Genomic DNA, 18,506 nt, shown 5'->3' on the forward strand with positions numbered 1-18,506 from the left:
ATAAAGGAATACCTAGTATATGTCAGACTCTGGCAGATACTATAGGGTAATATAAGGACATCTTCTTAAAGTTTAAAATTTTCAGTACACAGGTTGATAAAACCTAAATATGAAAAACAACAGCATGATATAAGCTAGTACTAAATTAATTTTGTACTTAATTAGTGATAAATTAGGTAATACCAATTCTAAGTACAACAGAGATTTGTAAGGAAGAAACTTGACACTGTAGTTAGAATAGCCAGGAAAAAAATGCATGGCCTTTAAGGAGAGGTGAGCTCACACATGCTGAGATAGAAGGAAACTCTAGAAACATGAACAAATACTTATAAACAAAAATAATAACTGCTGAATCCCTACCCTGTGTCAGATCCTATGCCAGGGACATAATAAATTTTACTTCTATTTCTGCAAGATCAATATAACTGTGCCTACTTTACAGACAAGGAAACTGAACTGAAAGAGGTGAAGCAGCTTGTCAAAGGTCATGGTCAGTATGACCTGGGATTTACAGGCTTATTCAATGCCAAGCTAGAAGCTATAGAGGAAGGAAGTCTCATCAGCATGAGAGTGAGAAATTAAGATGTGCAAAGTAGTATGAGATGAGGCTCTAAAGGGTCCATGACAATTTTCATATCTGGGCAAAGAAAATACAGCTTCATATATTTCTTCAAACTCCTTCCTCTGCACATATACATGCCTAGCAACAATAAAGCATTTCTAAACGTACAAACAAAAGAATAATTTGTGTCTTAAACTGTCAGGCCATAGGAGCTTTTAATCATGTGAATGCTAACTTGGAAGTAAAAGATTTGCTTCCCAAAGAAACGACCTCAGAATTCAGAACTCTAAGTCATGAGATTAACATGGAAGAAGGCCCAGCCGATCTGAAAGTGCTTCTTGGGGGGATATTTTCCAGCCAAAGGATGGCATAGCCCATATCCACATCCACTAGAACCAGGTTGTTCTCACATTCTCATTCTGAACACTGGGTTTTTCTAACCTCTTTTCCATTCAAACTGCAGTTCTAGCATCTCCGAGACGGGAGACCAGCAGCAATCCTATCTGCTAACACAGACGGCAACAGAGCTCCCGGTCCACCATGCCCTCGGCTTGGCTTACTCTGGCAACTCCTGTAGGAGCGTGTGGACTGTCTCCCAGGAAGTTTTGCTGTTGTTCAGGACAAGTTTGCGAACCCCAGAGAAGGACCCAGCACATGTTCTTTCTAAAACCGACAAATTCAGAGGGTTGGAACTCAGGTTTAGAAACTCCAACTGAGGAACATTTGACACAATTTTACTGACCTAGAAAGAAAAAAAGGGGGGAGGAGAAGCATATCAGGCAGTAATCAGAGCTTTTAAATTGCAATAGTGCTCACTAAGGACTGAATTAGTGCGTTCCCAGGCAAAAGGACATTTTCCTTAGGGAGTCTTTCGTAGTAACCTACACACAAAGTACCATGACCAGCTTCAACAAGTCTTGGCAGATAATTTAATCTTCTATGAAACTGTAGCATAACAGAGTCCATGGTACAAAAGAAAGAGTTCCTATGTCACCATTGGCAAGGTTTCTGATTCTGCTCTAATCATGTTCATTTTGATACAAAGATAAAAAAAAGACAGCTTAGATAACATTCTAGGATACAAATTTTTAAAGAACTGAGATTAGGCCATGCAATTCTCTCTTGAATACCTTCTACCTCTCATTCTCAGTATTAAAACTAAGTAAGACAGTTTAAAATGGTAAAAGAAGTTGTACAGTCATACTCACTTAGAAAAATTGCAGTTTGGTTCAAAGAAGTACCAAACTTTCACCATGACCCCCACAAAAAAGTACCTTATAAAGTACTTATATTTACTTGAAAGCTAAACAGATCAAGATGTATTTTATTAATCACGGGAACTCCTTTTTACAACTTAAAGATTTGTTTAACTTTATATTTTAAGAAAAAGTCAAATGCAATTGTAACTATAACCATCCAGTTAATGATGTCGTTAACAGCTTGGTAAACAAAATATAGATAAGAAAATGACTAGATTAGTCCCTCTGACTATGCTCGCCTCTTCGATAATTTCATTAAATTCTCAAAACAACTTGCAAGACTACTTTATTTGAATAAATGAGCCAACTGAAGCTCGAGGATGTTAAATCATCTGACTTAAATATCACAGTCACAAATGTCAAAAGTGGAATTTAAATTTCAGAGCCATTTTACTTTCCGGCAGTCTACAACAAAATGCATTATAACATAGTAACATAACAAGGAAGGACAACTGAAGGCTAGCTGTACCATCAGTAAGAAACACAAACTTAAGTATTAAATAATGATAAGTGTCCAATAAAAATATTAAGCTCCACTTAACCAGGCAATGTGGTAACTAAAGAGTTATGAAAAAGGGAACCAAAAAGAACAGTTAAACATTCGTTCTAAAATTAGAAAACATGGATTCAAATCATGTGCCCGTGTGGCCTCAGAAAAATTACATAACCTTTCCAAACCTCAGTTGCCTCATTCGTAAACTGGAAGGTAACTAACTCTTGTTATTCATAGGATCAAATGAGATACATGTGTAAGACACTTTGCAAATCAAATAGTGAGTGTTTGAAGTCTGTTTCCTTATCTGCTTCTTTGTAGTTTGTGAGCAGGGCACGTATGAACTAATGACACAAAGCCACTCAGTCAATATCACTATTACTAGTATGATAAGAGAGGTATAACCTAGTTATATCCCAACTCTGGTCATCTTATCAGCATCACTGGTAGAATTTTCAACCACACTTGCTTCCCAGGTCACGATGGAAGTCAGAAGCTTCACAGGTGGGCCAAGCTTCAAGCTGGGATCTAGTTACCAGTTTCTAACTCTGGAGAGAAAGGAAATGTGCTCCTAGATGGGGGAACCACAGGCAAAGAGAAGACTAACATCTGTGCTGAAGACCAGATTCCCGTGTGCACGCCATTCGGGAGCTGTGGAATAAGAAGGCCCAGAGGAGAACGTCAGAGGGAGAGGCCCTAGCGCTCCTTGATTCACCTCTTCCATGCACTAACCTTCTGAAGTGAGCACTTGTATTCTCATCTTGCAAGAAGTGAGAAGAAATGAGCTACCTCTCAGAGAAAATACACTAGGCTTCTGTTTAAAGCATAAGGAATTTTTAACAGTCCCTATAAATTCTCTTCTTGAAGTTTAATCAAATAGTAGCAAACATTTGTGTAACATAGGGCAAGAATCTTGAGTTTACCTGTGACTACAACACAATAAGTAGTTCCTGAAAGAACCAACCCAGGGCTGCCTTCCATGACCTGAGTGATAGGACCTTCACCCAAAAGACAGCCAGCTACACTTGGGCTCTCCTAAGGGAGAAAAATGTGGAATCTGCTTTCCTAAAGCACAAAGAATAACTGAGAAGACAACCTAGTTAACAGAAACACATCAAAAACCCTGTACTACCCCTACTAGTTAGTTTACTTTTATAATAAGGAATACTCAAAAATGGGTAACTCAAGGGTTTCAAAATAATTTCTGGGAGACATCCCAAGATTAAGAGATACATGGTATGATCTTCATAGTGTGTCTACACTTATACCTTTTTACAAGGAGAATACAGATTTATAATAATGACTTGTAGATCCTAAAATATGAAATTGGACTAGAATCTAAGATTTTCTGGGTAACTTTAAATTGACAAGATCGAAGGACATATAACACGCCACAAATATCCTTCGGACAAAACCTGATGAAGTGTTCTGCTGACTATCTAGGCAGTATACTGAATGCCCTTTTTAAGTTTCAAACATAAAAAGATTTCTCCAGCTGGATAGAGTTGAGCTTGCTCTTGTGTAGAAACATGGAGATGAACTGAGCTCACCTCTAGGGCCTCTACAATCCCATGGTTTAACAGAGGACCCTCACTTTGGCTTCTAAAGAGGAAGAAAGTGAAGATTTAAGGAAAATGGGGAAAAGGTTTTAAGATAACAATCTGTAATTTATACCCAAGCTATTCTCCACCTCACCTGACTGGCTAAATTCTCCCTCTTCTCAACTACTTGGTTTTATTTCTTTTATAATGTGGTTTTGAAATGGAAGAGAGAGAAAAAAAAAGATACCTTGGGAAAGATCTGACAAAATACTACTTAGATTAAAACCAAGTCAATAGCTTAAAAGTGCATTTTTAAAATACATAGGTACCAGGTTTGGAAAAGTAGAGATGTCTTTGCCCCTCCCCCTAAAAAGTATTACACTTCTTACATATATGCATTTTAGCTGCTGGAAATAAATGAAACAAGAATTTAAACCACAAACACATTACTCATAATTCTCAACATTAGTGACCACTCAAGAGAACTAAAATCGTACTGCACTTTTTGATTGCACGTTGCTATATCAATGCTAGCTGAGTTCAACTTAGCTAAGGCTAGGAACAAATGGTCTCTCGGTAAAGAAACCTGTGAGACTGAGGTTGCCTGGCAAAGACTTTGATCCATCTTCTTTCATTGGCAATATTTCTCCCATCTTGTGCTTAGATTTACATTCTTAAAGATTGGGACTGACTACAGTTAAGGTTAATACAAAGAAAGGAATGATGAAAATAGAAATAAACTGAAAAATGGAAAACTGAAAGTAAGCAGTTCACCTGAACACAGACTACCACACACAGATAGCAACACACAACAAGTACAAATAGATTACAGACCCAGGGGCTATATGTCAGTGTGGCCTGAGAAATAATAATACAGACCTCTGTCAACATGGACAAAGAGATCTATGACTTAGTGCAAGCTCTGTGTACTGATCCAAAGTGCAAAAAAAAAAAAAAAAAAAAAAAAACAAAGTGCACACCTCCCATTTTTCTTCTGAGTAGCAATTATCTCATTACCAAACGGATCCTCCTACTTAGTAAAAAGCTCATGTACATAGTCAAACACAAAGCCTAAAGCCTTTGTGAAATGTCATACTCCCAAAGAACTCATTTAGAGGATTCAGCATAGGAACACGGCAGCTGAACTCTTGCTCTGACACATCACGTACACCGTCCACAGGTAGCACCAGAGCACTCCCAAGATTCTATGTACGTAGAGATTATTTATTACAACATCCCTGTAAATATGTGTACCACTTAGAAATCGGGTGACAAGCATCTTTGAGAATTTCAGTGAAAATCTTACCAAAAATGGTAAATATAACCAAGAGCAGTTACCAGATTAAACAAGACAATCAAAGGTAAGAAAAATTGAACAAGCTATGCTAAAGCTCATTTGCTTTTCTTTTCCTTTTGGCTGGTCCTGGGGCTTGAACCCCAGGGACGCTATCCCTGAACCTCTCTGTGGTCAAGGCTAGCACTCTACCGCTTGAGCCACACAGCATCACTTCCCGCTTTTTCAGTCTCATGGCCTTTCCTACCTGGGATGGCTTCGAACTTCAATCCTTAGATCTCAGCCTCCTGAGTAGTTAGGATTACAGATATGAGCCACAATAGCCCAGCCCAAATTGTTCTTAAACAAGAAAGCATCCCAGCATTTGTGTAGCATTCAACATCTACACAGTTTTTCAATGATTAACTTGATCAGCAAGTCTATCTTACAGATGAGAAAATTGAAGCATTAAAGAATTAGGTGACTTTCTTGAGGCGTCATTAAGTGGCCTATATAGATACAGTAATTGTTGGTATACTCACACATGACCACCTGGTGTGTTTTCACTAGAAATAAGCTCGGAGTCAGTAGGAAAACTGTCAAGTAAGCACCTAGCCCACACTCCTTCCACAGGAGCAAGGCTTAGGTGCTCTGGGACAATCTGAAAACTTCACAGAGGAATAGCAACTAGGACCAAGTCGAAAGGAGTGCACACAGCTCTTGGCAACTGAAGTCTGTGGTGACACTGGGAAAACCAGAGGAAGGAGATCCAAGAAAACCTATTGGAAAACTTCTCCAACAGCCAATGCAAAAAATGAATTTAAAGTCAGGCAGGAGAACACCCAGGTAGGCAGAACCATTTATCTCTTCTCCGTCATGGGAGTTTCTATCAAGCAACCCTTTGATCACATAGGGAATGTTATCTACTATAATAAGAATGTTTTGATGATGTTACCTGTGAACTTAAGGTTGGTTGCTCTGAAGTTAAAAGATTCTGATAGTTACTGTCGAATTTCAAAATCTTCAAAAAGTTATGTTAAAGTGCCAAAGAGACTTGATGATATTAAGAAAAGTTCTAAAATATTTGTAATACATTTTAGTAATAAACCAAGTATTTGATTTTGAGTATTTTAAAATTCTTACATTTCAATTTTTCAAGCTGTAGCAATTTTATGTCTAAAGCAGAACTAGAGAATGAGCACAGGATATATGAAATAGAGAAACAGAATCTGAATGCATTGTTAGTTTCTATACCTCAGCAGACACATGAATCTCAGGATGCCTGGAATCAAGTTCCTTAGAGCTTTTCACATTGATGAAAGCAGGTAAGCATAACAAAAGCTAATTGAAAAGTCACTGTAGGTAGTTGGTGCAGTGTTACTTATCTTGAGACATACAACCAGAATCTCAAGTGAGAACCAGAGCTCAGCAGAATACATGATAGATTCACAATAATATAATGATTATCTTTGCTGTATTTCACTGAAATACAGCAATATACTATTTTACCTCCTGCCAGTCTTCGAGTTTGTTGTCAGAAAGGTCTAGTTCCGACACATGAGCACAGAAGGCAGCGATTTCTTTTTCATCTCCTGCACAGGTAATTCCACAGCTGTTCAACACTAGTACACTTGGGAGGTTGAGGCGATCTGGATCAGAGAACACAAAACACTTTCCACATCAGCTTCATTCTTCTCTACATACATTTAGCCGCCAAGAATCAAGAAACAATAACAAAAAACAATCATTGAAATTATTTCATGGCCTAATAAAAACAGGATCCTAAGGGGGCAAGCTAACTAGGGCTCGGGAGAAGTTCAGAAATACTGAATCACTATCACCAAGAAGTCTTCAAGGCTTTAATTCCTGGTAGGATTCTTATCTCAACTACCAACAACAGAGTCATCAACCAACCAGGTTATCATCTTGTCATCAGAACACTAGATCCATACAAGTTATATCTGCACTACCACTACTACCTACTGACTGACCCCAATTCTCTAATTTAGCTCAAGTACTCTGCATAGCTTTGTAATCTGTTTGATATATATCTTTACCTTTTGCTCCCTTTGAGAATTATCTCAAACTACTAGACAATCTACCTGCCAAACTAGTTCTGTTCAGGTTGTATCATTAAAAACATTTTTGTCATCTAACAGGAACTACTCACATTTTTTTCCTCTATAGTCATCTACCTGTGCTAGATTTGTCCCTTATGAAAATCAGCCTTTTTAAAAAAAAGGTAATTAAAGTGGAAGAAAGGGTTTCAGAATCTTAAATGCTCAATGGTTTCGGTCAAATTAAGGTAACAATTACCTGATGACTATCTGGTTCAAAAATGTAAGTCAAAGTCACTCTTACTACTTCTGCTTAAAAAAAAAAATGAGAAATCAACCACTCTTTTCTTGCTTACTATAGAACAAGGACTAATGAAGGTCATATTTTATTAACAGAGGTCTCAAGTTACATAGTTTTGCAATTTAGTACTTTTCAATATCAAGTTTCTCAGAATGCGAATGGATACTGGGAGAATTTTTTTAATCTTTTTTACCAAGTTATAAGTCCACTTCTCTGCCATACAAGGCTACATGGAATGTAAAATAGTTATAAGAAGACATAACTCCCAGAAACTTCCAAATATGGGAACTAAAATAATGACTCATTATTAATTTCCCTTAATTATAAAGTACTGCTCCCAAGCTCTGCTAAGTATAATGTTAGGGTAAAGGACAAGCATAACCACATTGTTCACGCTTCTAGAACGCTTGCTTACAATGGATCTCTCTAAAATATCTGTATTCTCTCTAAGCTCTTAAAAAACCAGTTCAAGTTCCATAATTCTGAAAACTTTTGTGATCATATTTACTATTTTCTAAGTTTCTAATGACTGTGCCAACCATCTGGCTCGACATCTTGGTAAATGTCAATGTCTTGAATCTAATTCAAAGTCCCCCCAAGGTCCTTGAAAGCAAAGGCAGCCTTGAATTCTTTAAGAGAAATATATACTTGAAATATCACTCAGGAATTACTCTTGTCCCCACTGTTTTCTGTGCAGGTGTGCAAGTACTAGGACTTGAACTCAGGGTATCATATTCTTAAGGGTTTTTTTTTTCCCTCAAATCAGGAACTCCACTGCATGAACCTCAGCTCTACTTCCAGACTTTTGCTAGTTAATAGGAGACTAGAGGCTCTTAGATTTGTTTGCCTGGGCTGGTTCTGAACCTTGATCCTCATAACTCCGCAGCAGATGGAATTACAGGCGTGAGACACTAGTGCCCAGCTTCCACTATATTCTTGCCCTGTAAGTACAACCAAAACACTGTGTAGCCCATCTAGAGGAAAGGAGTTCCATGAAATTCCTTCAGAAAACTGAAATCATAACAAGGGCTAAAGATTATCTGACTCATAACTTAAAAGCCATCAAGGCAGTCCTATGATATGTGATAAGAAAGCTCCAGTAATACCTGCATCAGGTCTCATCTCTCTTACCTTTCATAGGAGAGCCCTGAGGTGTGGCTGGGACATGGACCCCCATCCCAGGGCCACGACGGTAAGGGAAATTTTCAGGACTATATTTTTCACATAATACTTGCATAAAACTTCTTCCACTAGGTTGGTCCATCTTTCTTGCCTAAAATTCCATAAGAAACCAAGAAATTATCAAAATTATATTTTACTTATACAAGACATACTTATAGAAAACCAACTACCAATCAGGCACTGGTCACAGCATTGCAGACATAGGAGACACAGTTACCTCCTTCAGGAATTTACATCGTGGGCAGAACTTACGATTTAGGAAAGCTACACATACAGACAAGTGACAGCAATAACAGCTCAGCATATGGTATTTGCAAGCAATCAAAGCACTTAGAAATAGAGGCTGTCACTTCCAGCCGTGGATAACAAGAAGGCTTTCCACTGGTCATAGGGTTTGCATGGCAAGTAACTAGGAAAAAGGCTGAAAGGGATAGATTAAACATCAGGCGTCACTTGAAACTCAGTCTTCTCTTCCTCCACAACAGAACCCTTAACTATACACATGGCTTTTATATTTAGAAATGAATAAATAACCAACCTCTAGATAACAGGAAGAAATAAAATATTATGTGGCAGCTTCCAAGAATCATCTTGTAAAAGGCAAACATTTTGCATTTGGCTTCCTATGCGTCTATCTCCATTCTAGTGCCTAGAAAATAGGGGGTGCACTGAAGCAAAAGCACAAGAAGTACACCCTAGTGAGAGGGAGGAATGGGGGACTGGACCCATTAGGACATCATGGGCTGGGCCGCACCAAAGTCTTTGGTACTTTCATTGGTAGGAAAGTAGCCTATTTTATCCAAGCCTTGTTCTTTTCGCGTGGACTCAATTCTACCTCGTACAGTGTGCCATTTCTTTGTGAGTTTGGGCTGACTCCTTTCCATTCAACCTCAGCTAAGAGTCAAAACTCCAGCATTTTCTTGGCATTGCTTTTATATTAAGACAGGTAATGTTAAACATGTTAACATCTGTCAGTTTGATAACTCACTATCTCAAGGGCTGGCCTATGCTCTGTATGAAATATCAAATAAAAGATAGGCAACTACAACTAACCTCCAACAATCAGTTAAGTATCTGAATACTCTTTAAATTAATCAGAATTGAGGAGGGTGAAGATTCTTAAAGACAGGAGGACCCGGTGAGAAAAGCTGCAAGGATGTACTATGGGATTTGAGGAATGTGCTGCAAGTAAGATGCTGCGAGAATGTCATGGGGAGTGCAAACTCAGGAGCCTCAGAGGAAGTCTTGTATGCCATACTAAGTTCAATTTCATCCTATCGCAGGTAGAAAGAAACTAAAAAAATGAATTTGACTAATTATTTTGGGGAAAACACGCTCTAGCATTTATTTAGCTCCTCATATCTGGGCATGGAGTTCAATCCCCAGTCCAATGAGAACACACTGAAGACAGGAGGATATTGCAAAAACACAAGATAGGTAGTGAGGGCCTAAAATGATACAATGGGTGAAAAACTGGCAAGTGGTAGCAGATTCCAGACCACTTTATTTATTTTTATTTTTATTTTTTGCCAGTCCTGGGCTTAAGCTCAGGGCCTAAGCACTGTCCTTGGATTTTTCTCAAGGCTAGAGCTCTACCACCTGAACCTCAGCACCACTTCTGGCTTTTTCTAAGTATGTGGTACCAAGGAATTGAACCCGGGTCTTCGTGCATGCTAGGCAAGCACTTTAACCACTAGGCCAAACTCCAGGCCCTCCAGACCACTTTATAAAGCAAGCTTTATAGAAACCATACTCCTGAGGGAGAAGGTGAAGTCAAGGTGGACCTGCAGGCTTCCAAGTACAGGTAGTACTGTAGCTAGTACCTTTGTGGACAGATGCAGAAAATCGGCTACAACAACAACCTGCTTCTGAAGGGAATAATGATGAGCTTGACCTTGTCTATATCTGGTATGGGGCCTTATCTACAGTTGGGTGAGAAACGCTAGCTGAAGATGAAGTCTTGGGTCCACACTGGAACACAGTAGGTTAGGAAGAACAGTACGACAGCAGTGAGACACCATGTGCACTGAGGACACGGGTGGAGGCCATGCTCGTGATGGAAAAGAAAAGCGGCAAAGAGCAGACTCTACAGTGACATTCTGAGAATTCTGACAAAAAGAGGAAAAGGGCCAGGCACCCAACACTCTTACCTGAAATCCTATTCAGGAGGCTGAGATAGGAGGATCATAGTTAAAAGCCGCCTGGCAGGAAAACATGTATGACTCTAATTGCCAATAAATTACAAAAAAAAAAAACAAACCCAAACCAAACTGAAAGTGGAGTCCTAGCTCAAGTAGTAAAGCATTAGCCTTGAGCCAAATAAGCTCTGGGAGAAAATCAAGGCCCTGGGTTCAAGATGGCATCAAGAGGAGAAGGAGAGAAGGACAATACACCGGTCAAAATAAAGAGAACAGGGATACAGAGGCAACTGCTAACACTTCTTCTTTTAAAACAGCAGAGGTCTGGTGGTATGGCTCAAGTGGTAGAGAGCCAGGTGTAGACAAAAGCAAAGCAAAGTGAGAGCACAAGGCCCTGAGCATTACAAGAAAACTTAGAGCCATGAATGTGGCTAGAGCTTTCTAATAAGCCAGGAAAGCGGGCAAGGCAGAGGAAGGCTGCTGGTACTTACTCCTGGAAGAGAGGGGCAGGAACGAGCACTGAAGAGCGCATTAAACAGCTCTCTTCTCAGAGAGCTGTTTGGTACCAACCAGATAATGAATGCTTCAAACTGCTCACCATTACTGGCGACATACTCCACTAGAGTGGCACTAGTCTAGTTGTACTTATCCAGTTTAATTATGCCAAATGCTAGGTGGTTTGCTCCTGTGATTATCCTAGCTCTGCCATTACATTATAACGGGAGCATTTATTTCGGCTTCACTTCACAGTATCAGGCACAGAACACCCTTACATGGAAAGGGTTCGATAAATGTTACTGAGTAATGAAATCATCAGCCTCCAGGAAGGTTGATTAGAATTCAGGATGGAGAGTAGATTTAAGTTCCATTCCATTTTCAACAATAATAAGCATGTAAGTTGCTATATTTTTCAGGAACTTAAATGCCTACATCTCTAAGTTATTGACTTAAATTATAGGCTGTTATAATGTCCAAAACACACAAATACACTATTTGGATTATAGAGTTATCATAAAGCTCTAAAATATCCAAATGTTATTAGTTACAAAAGAAAGTTACAGGGCTGGGAGTTTGGCCTAGTGGTAGAGTGCTTGCCTAGCATGCACGAAGACCCAGGTTCAATTCCTCAGTCCCACATACATAGAAAAAAAGCCATAAGTGGTGCTGAGGCTCAAGTGGTAGAGCTCTGGCCTTGAGAAAGCCCAAGGACAGTGCTCAGGCCCTGAGCTCAAGGCCAGGACTGGCAAAAAAAAAAAAAAAAAAAAAAAAAAAGAATGTTACAGACATAGGATATTTCTGCCCTCTCACTAGCTAACTACACATAAGTTAATCATCTAACCTCTCTATTCTAACCTTTTCACTTGAGAATGGTCTAAAACATCTGCTTTCCATGTTGGTAAAAGAATCAAGAAAGGGTCAGGCACAGTGGCTCATGCCTGCAATCCCAGTGATGAGAGAGGTAGAGATGGAAGGATAGTGATTTAAACCGGGACAAAAGTTAGGGAAACATTATCTCAACAACTAATTGGGTCTGGTGATCCCAGAACAGCAGAAAGTAGAAGACTGAGGTCTGTGGCCAGCACTAAGCAAAAGGTATAAGGCTGGACCTGAAGAGTAAACTAAAGCAATAAATAAAAAATAAAGGTTGTAGACATAGCTCAAGTGATGGAATGCATACCTAGCAAGTACAAAATTAAAAAAAAAAAAAAGCAAACATGACTGTAAAAGCACTCATTAAACTTGGTCCATGTCCTCAATCACTACAAGCACTGTAAATTAGGCCTGTGAAGTCAGTTCATTAATGCCTAGAATGCAGCAGACATTCATTCACATGTCCACTCATCAAGTCAAACACATATCTGAGAAACTCACCACCACTGGACCATGGAAGACATTTATAATAGGTCTTTCACAAGACCTTGAGGATACAAGGCTGAGCTCTGCTTAAGATCGTCCTTCCTATACTTAGGGGCAGATAGCACTGATCTACCACAATGCAGACCATTCTTCCCATGAGCACAGAGCAGATGTGCCTGCACAGGGCCACCCACCCTCCAAGCCAAACCTGCCTGTCTCTATGTTTGATCAGGGTCAGCTCACATACACAGCATGCTTTGAGAATCTTCAGGTTGAAAGGTGTTTTAAAATGTAAACTTATCACCAACAGCACACAACACAAAGCAGGTGTGCTGCCACTAGCAACAGGCACCAGAGCTCCAATCAAAGGCCTGTCTCAAATAGAATGCCAACAGACTCTTCGAAATCTTTAACAAAAAACATCAAAGAAGTCACAGTGCTATCTGCCATTGTCAGTTCAAAAAAAAGTGTGGGGGGAAGGTGAACTCTCACTGTGGAACTAATGGTCACCAGGTTCCAATAGCATCTTTCATCTAGAGCTTTAGAACCACTGAAACCTGTACAAATCAAAGACAATGCAAACAAGACACCGATAAAGAGAACACAAAACTACACACAACCAAAGTCAGTCCAAGAACCTACGATCTTTCCTTCATATCCCAAACTCAAAACACAACTCCATATACATAATACATGTTAATACACTAAATAGACAAACGTACCATTTTCTAAGACTATAACAGGACACAAGGTGCTTTCAATAGTCATTTCCCAGGATGCTCTACTAAACTGGCTTCCCAGGGGTGCAGATGGCCCACCTGGGAATACATGAACTTTGAATTAGAACATTACCTCTGCAAAATGGATTGGTAACATGAATCAATCTGCTGGGGCAGTATGAGGAGTAACAGTAGGTGGGAAAGGAGGGTTGAAAACCAAGAAGACTGAAAAAAAAAATGAGGAAATGCAGAATGGAAAAAGATCTTTTAACTGGAGCTTTTTGAAAGGTTTTGGGGGGCGTGGGTAATCTATGGCTTTCTGGAAATAGCTAGTGTCAAATTACATCAGTCTACCTCTACAGTTGGCAGTTCTAATGTATTTGGAAGTGTTCTGAATTGGTGGCGAAAGCCGAGGAGCCACAAGAATCTTGGGTGACGTTGCTTGGTTCTATGACCAAGTAGAGGGCCATGCTTGTGAAAATCTCAAATCCTTTGTGCCTCGGGACCAGGATATAATATCCCCTTGTAAAGCACTTGCAAAAAGTCAGAATAAAGCATAAGGTGGAGGATAAAATGCTCACAGCACATTTTCTAGGTTGATTATTATCAGAACCAGACACCCAGTCACCTAAGTACCCTCAATCACAATTTGTACTTTATGTTCCCACAAGAGTCAGATCAAAATTGGTATGGAACTCATTCCATACTAATGGAATGACTTCCAACTAAAATCAGAAAGCAGACCAAATCTAACCCTGAAAGATACACAAGATATAATCTTATGCTGGTATGCCACATCAATATTTATTTCATCAAGAAACAAAGTATAACAGTATACTCCATAAAGTATAAATACTACCAGCCATGCTCACAACTTGAGAGATGTAAAGATTACCTTACAGACTGACAAAATAGAAACTTTAGGTCTTATAAAAATAGGTTTATTGGATTGTACATACACAGACTGACACTAGAGAAAAAAACCCACAGAAATGAGTAAAAGAAGTAACCAGCCGACTCCAGAGAAAAGAAATGAGGATGAAGGGAGAAAAATGTTACCTTCTTGAGCTCACCAGATCCACATCTCATCCTTTCAAAATGTAAATATTTTAAATGTATCTGGGAATGACTTAATTTGTGAAAAGGGTTTCGCTTATGCACTATTGCAAAGTTCCTATGAAAACAATTCCGAGAGTTTTGTATGCAGAATATAGAATGATAAATTTTAAAGGAATTTGGGAGGAAGAGAAAATGGATAAAGAGAAACAGCTAATTTGATTTTTAAAAAAATGGAGTCAAGAAAGTAAAAGCAAGCAGGGATAAGACACAACTGAACGTAGGAACTCAGCTACACTCTGAGAGCGGATAGATGGGAAGGTGACCACCCAGATCTTCCTTCTCTATTCTTTTACTGTGGCTTTCAGGGGGCAAAGCCAGAAGCTCCACTGTGGACTGCAGAGGGGTCAAGATAAGATCCACGGCCAAGTTCATAAAAGTGACGCAACTCTGTCCAAATTATCCTTGCTGTAGGCAGGCATAACTGCACCAGAATGAAGGGGCAGCTTTAAGGTACCAGGTGGCCGCTGGCAGAGGAGCCACCAGGGAGCAGGACGAAGTGATCATATGGGGCTTCAGGTTTCTGGAATAGAAGATGACTGAGAACTGGATTATTCTTTTTTGAAAAAAAATCACAGTAACTCAAAATACATACTGATTTAGAAGAAAACGAAATGTTCAAGAGAAATCTTCATAGTTTTCATAAAGGAGAAATATACAATTTAAAATCACTTTCAGTCATTCACATACAGCAAGTCAATCTTATCTATTAGAGAAAAGCAAATAAAAATAAAAAACCCCAACGCCATATTCTAAAAGCTACCTTGCAAATATTATTTTGCAAATAATATTGGAAAACAAAAGAGACTGAGCATTTTGGCCAAAGGTCCCACACTTCCTGTTTTGTCAGATGATACTTCTGGCGGGATCCTCCGCCCCTTAGGTTTGTCTCCCTCACAAGACCATCTGAGAATAAGCACCTCCTTGCCAATTGTTCAGCAAAATTGAAGCCAACAAATGCAGTCTGCTTAGTACTCTTTTTGTCTCTCATCTGAACACTTCAAGGACACAGTCCAAGACAGTGTAATTAGGCTGGACAATCTCATTCTGTCTAGCACTTCCAATTTCATTTAAAGTATGTATACCTGCAATTCTATCTCAGCTATTGTCCCTGGATGTTATGTTATGTATACAAGTGGATGTCCTCCCTGGATGAAAAGGAGAATAAATTAATTCTAGGGAACCTTTAGAACTGTTCTGTCAGGTTATAGTTAGATGATTCACAAACTTAGCTCTTAGAATTCCACGTGCACCACCAAGTACAACTGATAAACTCATTATCACAGCACACCAGGCCACCATGATTTCACACCCTAAGGTCCACCCACTCTTCTTCTCCCCATCCCTTTCTCAACTGTATACAACACGACTCTTTCTGTAATACTGTGTCATTCCAACAACACTGCTAGATGAAATGTGTGCATTTTTCCAATTGCTATGGCTCCAGCACTTGTTCCCTCTTGTTACCACAGTACCATCATCTTAAAATCACCACAGACTATAGGTATGTATAAAAATATCATCAGGAAACCCACTAAAAATTGTTTAAAGGGGAAAACAATAAGCAAAACTAATGAAAGGGTAAATAAGATCAAAGTACTTTCTATGCAGGTATGGAAATAATCATAATGAGATCTCTTTGTACAATTAATATAAGCTAATTTTAAAAGAATGGAAATGAATACCACACATATTAGAGTATTGATCCAAACTTTTTATTTGATTGCACAGTGAGATCAAAGGTATCTAAAACCACAGCTTTCTCAGTCAGTGGGGAAGGACAGCCTGAGAATAGGTCTTACCCTAAGGGTGATACAGTGCACAAGGTACGTCAGGTTGGACAGTGCAACAGCTCATTTCTGAGGCACAAAAACAAACACATTAGCAAATACGCTGCACACCTCACATGTCTGACCTCAATGCACTAACCTAAGAATTTGATAATTTTGCGGAGACATTTGAGAGAGAAAAAATTCAGCTTCAATACCTCTTTGTGTGACATATTTCTAAGCATCTACTTTTCAACAACAAAGAATCCTAAACATATACTTTTTGATTTACATATCTCTCACTGTCAAAAATGTCACCCTACGTGCCTGCAAAATAAGGCACTCTGAAATACCAAATAAAACCCTAAGAGTCAGTAAGTAATCACAACTGAAAACATTTACATTTGCATAACCCTTTACTGCAATCGATGCCAGTCAGAGTTCCGCCCCTGCTCCCCTTTGCACTTTCCATTCTACTCCCAACTCCCTCCCAAACAAATTAGCCTCTACCTGTATCTTGCTGCTGGGTCCAGATTGGAGCTGACAGAATTCTAAGGCTTTACTGTCCACTTACTCATCAAGGTAGCATCAGTTTAGGAACTGATGAGGTCTCTAAACTAAGTGTCTCTATACTGACATTAACACTCATTTCAAAGCCTGTGAATTTTCTGTAGCCACTCTCTGAAGGAGACGAGCACTTATCTTTATTCACAGGACAGGACACTGAGGGGATTTGCTCAGGTTTCGGTGGCCTTGCCAGCCTGCACGCTAAGTCATATCTTCTGCATCCCTAATCTGCTGAGCCACGCTGACTTCCATTAAGAAGGGCGTATTTCATGTCAACAATATATAACACCATATACAACTCCCAAAACTATAAAATTATTAAAACGTATAGACATAAAAACCTGTGACTCTATAGACTTAATGTTTTATTTCATAAATTAATATGTTTCTATGACATTCAAACCCTTAGCCTAATTTGGATTAAGTTCTAAAAACTAAGTCCCAGTGATTGTGTATAGAGATTCCCTTCTTGAACACTGTTTGTTAAACTTGTCATTTGAAATATGATGTAAAAATCAATAAAAAATTAAAATGTATGAAAATCTTTACAGCTAAAGTATTTCTTATAACCACATTAAAATAACTGAACCAAACATGAAGCAGAAGACTACCTTAATGTAGTCACCAAGAAGAAAAATAATTATTTCCAATATCTGTCCTTCAAATAAGCAATGAACAGTATTCTTTGCATGGATTGTACATGCATGTTTTCTTTCAGCTGTGATGGCAAAGTTTTAGGTCCTCACGGCTGATTACAGAACATAGTAGCCCAGGGGCCGGGAGTTTGGCCTAGTGGTTAAAGTGCTTGTCTAGCATGCATGAAGACCCGGGTTCGATTCCGCGGTACCACATACACAGAGAAAGCCGGAAGGGGTGCTGTGGCTCAGTGGTAGGGCTCTGGCCTTGAGGAAGCCCAAGGACAGTGCTCAGGCCCTGAGCTCAAGCCCAGGACTGGCAAAAAAAAAAAAAAAGAACATAGTAGCCCAATATCTCTACTTACCAGAAGAGGACTAGCACATTAAGAAAAAGTCTAATTAGAAACAGAAAACAAACCCATCACTACAGCCACGTAGAGACTGCAAATGACTCTAATAACCAGGACTACCAGACAGAGACGCTGCAATCGCTTATCCAACAGAAAAGAAGTCACTAGTCTCCTACATTCAGTGTTAGGGCAATACAATACAGTCCAGTGATAACTAGAGCTGACTCAAGCAAACAAGCTAGACGTGATTCTGACAGGGTCCACTACACTGTGTGCTGAGTTCAAGCCCCAAGACTGGCAAATAAACGAAATATATGCTATTATTTTTTAAATGAACACTGGTTTGAGATTTCTAATCCATCTTCTCAAATTATTTAATGTGAATAATTCACTTGCAGATCTGACTTACAGATAAACCTATTTAGGAGAGATATAGCTTATGAAGTGTACAATCTTCATTTTTTTCCTAGAGCCCATTAATGACATTCATGAGGAGAAATGTTGCTAAATGACTGAAGCATTATTTATAATCCTTTTGGAAAGCATACCTGCCTTTACAAAAATTAAGCTTTAGGTTATTAATGGTGTCCATAAGAAAATATGATCTTTTTATGAGTCATAATAATAAAGGTTTAATAATTTTGATTTACATTTTATGAGCTATAATTCTTTCCTAAAATTATCTAA

The 18,506-nt window shown here is 39.0% G+C and overlaps 1 protein-coding gene across 1 annotated transcript in view; it reads right to left on the reverse strand.

The window, feature by feature from the left end:
* Tbcel (tubulin folding cofactor E like) overlaps positions 1–18,506 on the reverse strand; it is a 45,087-nt gene that overhangs the window by 20,079 nt on the left and 6,502 nt on the right. Inside the window, exons 2-4 of the mRNA XM_090319315.1 lie at positions 8,618–8,759; positions 6,638–6,777; positions 1,123–1,304 (exon numbers count right to left, since the gene is read on the reverse strand). Coding sequence (XP_090175441.1) covers positions 1,123–1,304; positions 6,638–6,777; positions 8,618–8,750 — 455 coding nt within the window. The 5' untranslated portion in view covers positions 8,751–8,759. The remainder of the gene's footprint in view (positions 1–1,122; positions 1,305–6,637; positions 6,778–8,617; positions 8,760–18,506) is intronic.

The sequence above is a fragment of the Megascapheus bottae genome, chromosome 27, assembly GCF_031878675.1.
Source record: "Megascapheus bottae isolate mThoBot1 chromosome 27, mThoBot2.hap1, whole genome shotgun sequence".
Taxonomy (NCBI): domain Eukaryota; kingdom Metazoa; phylum Chordata; class Mammalia; order Rodentia; family Geomyidae; genus Megascapheus; species Megascapheus bottae.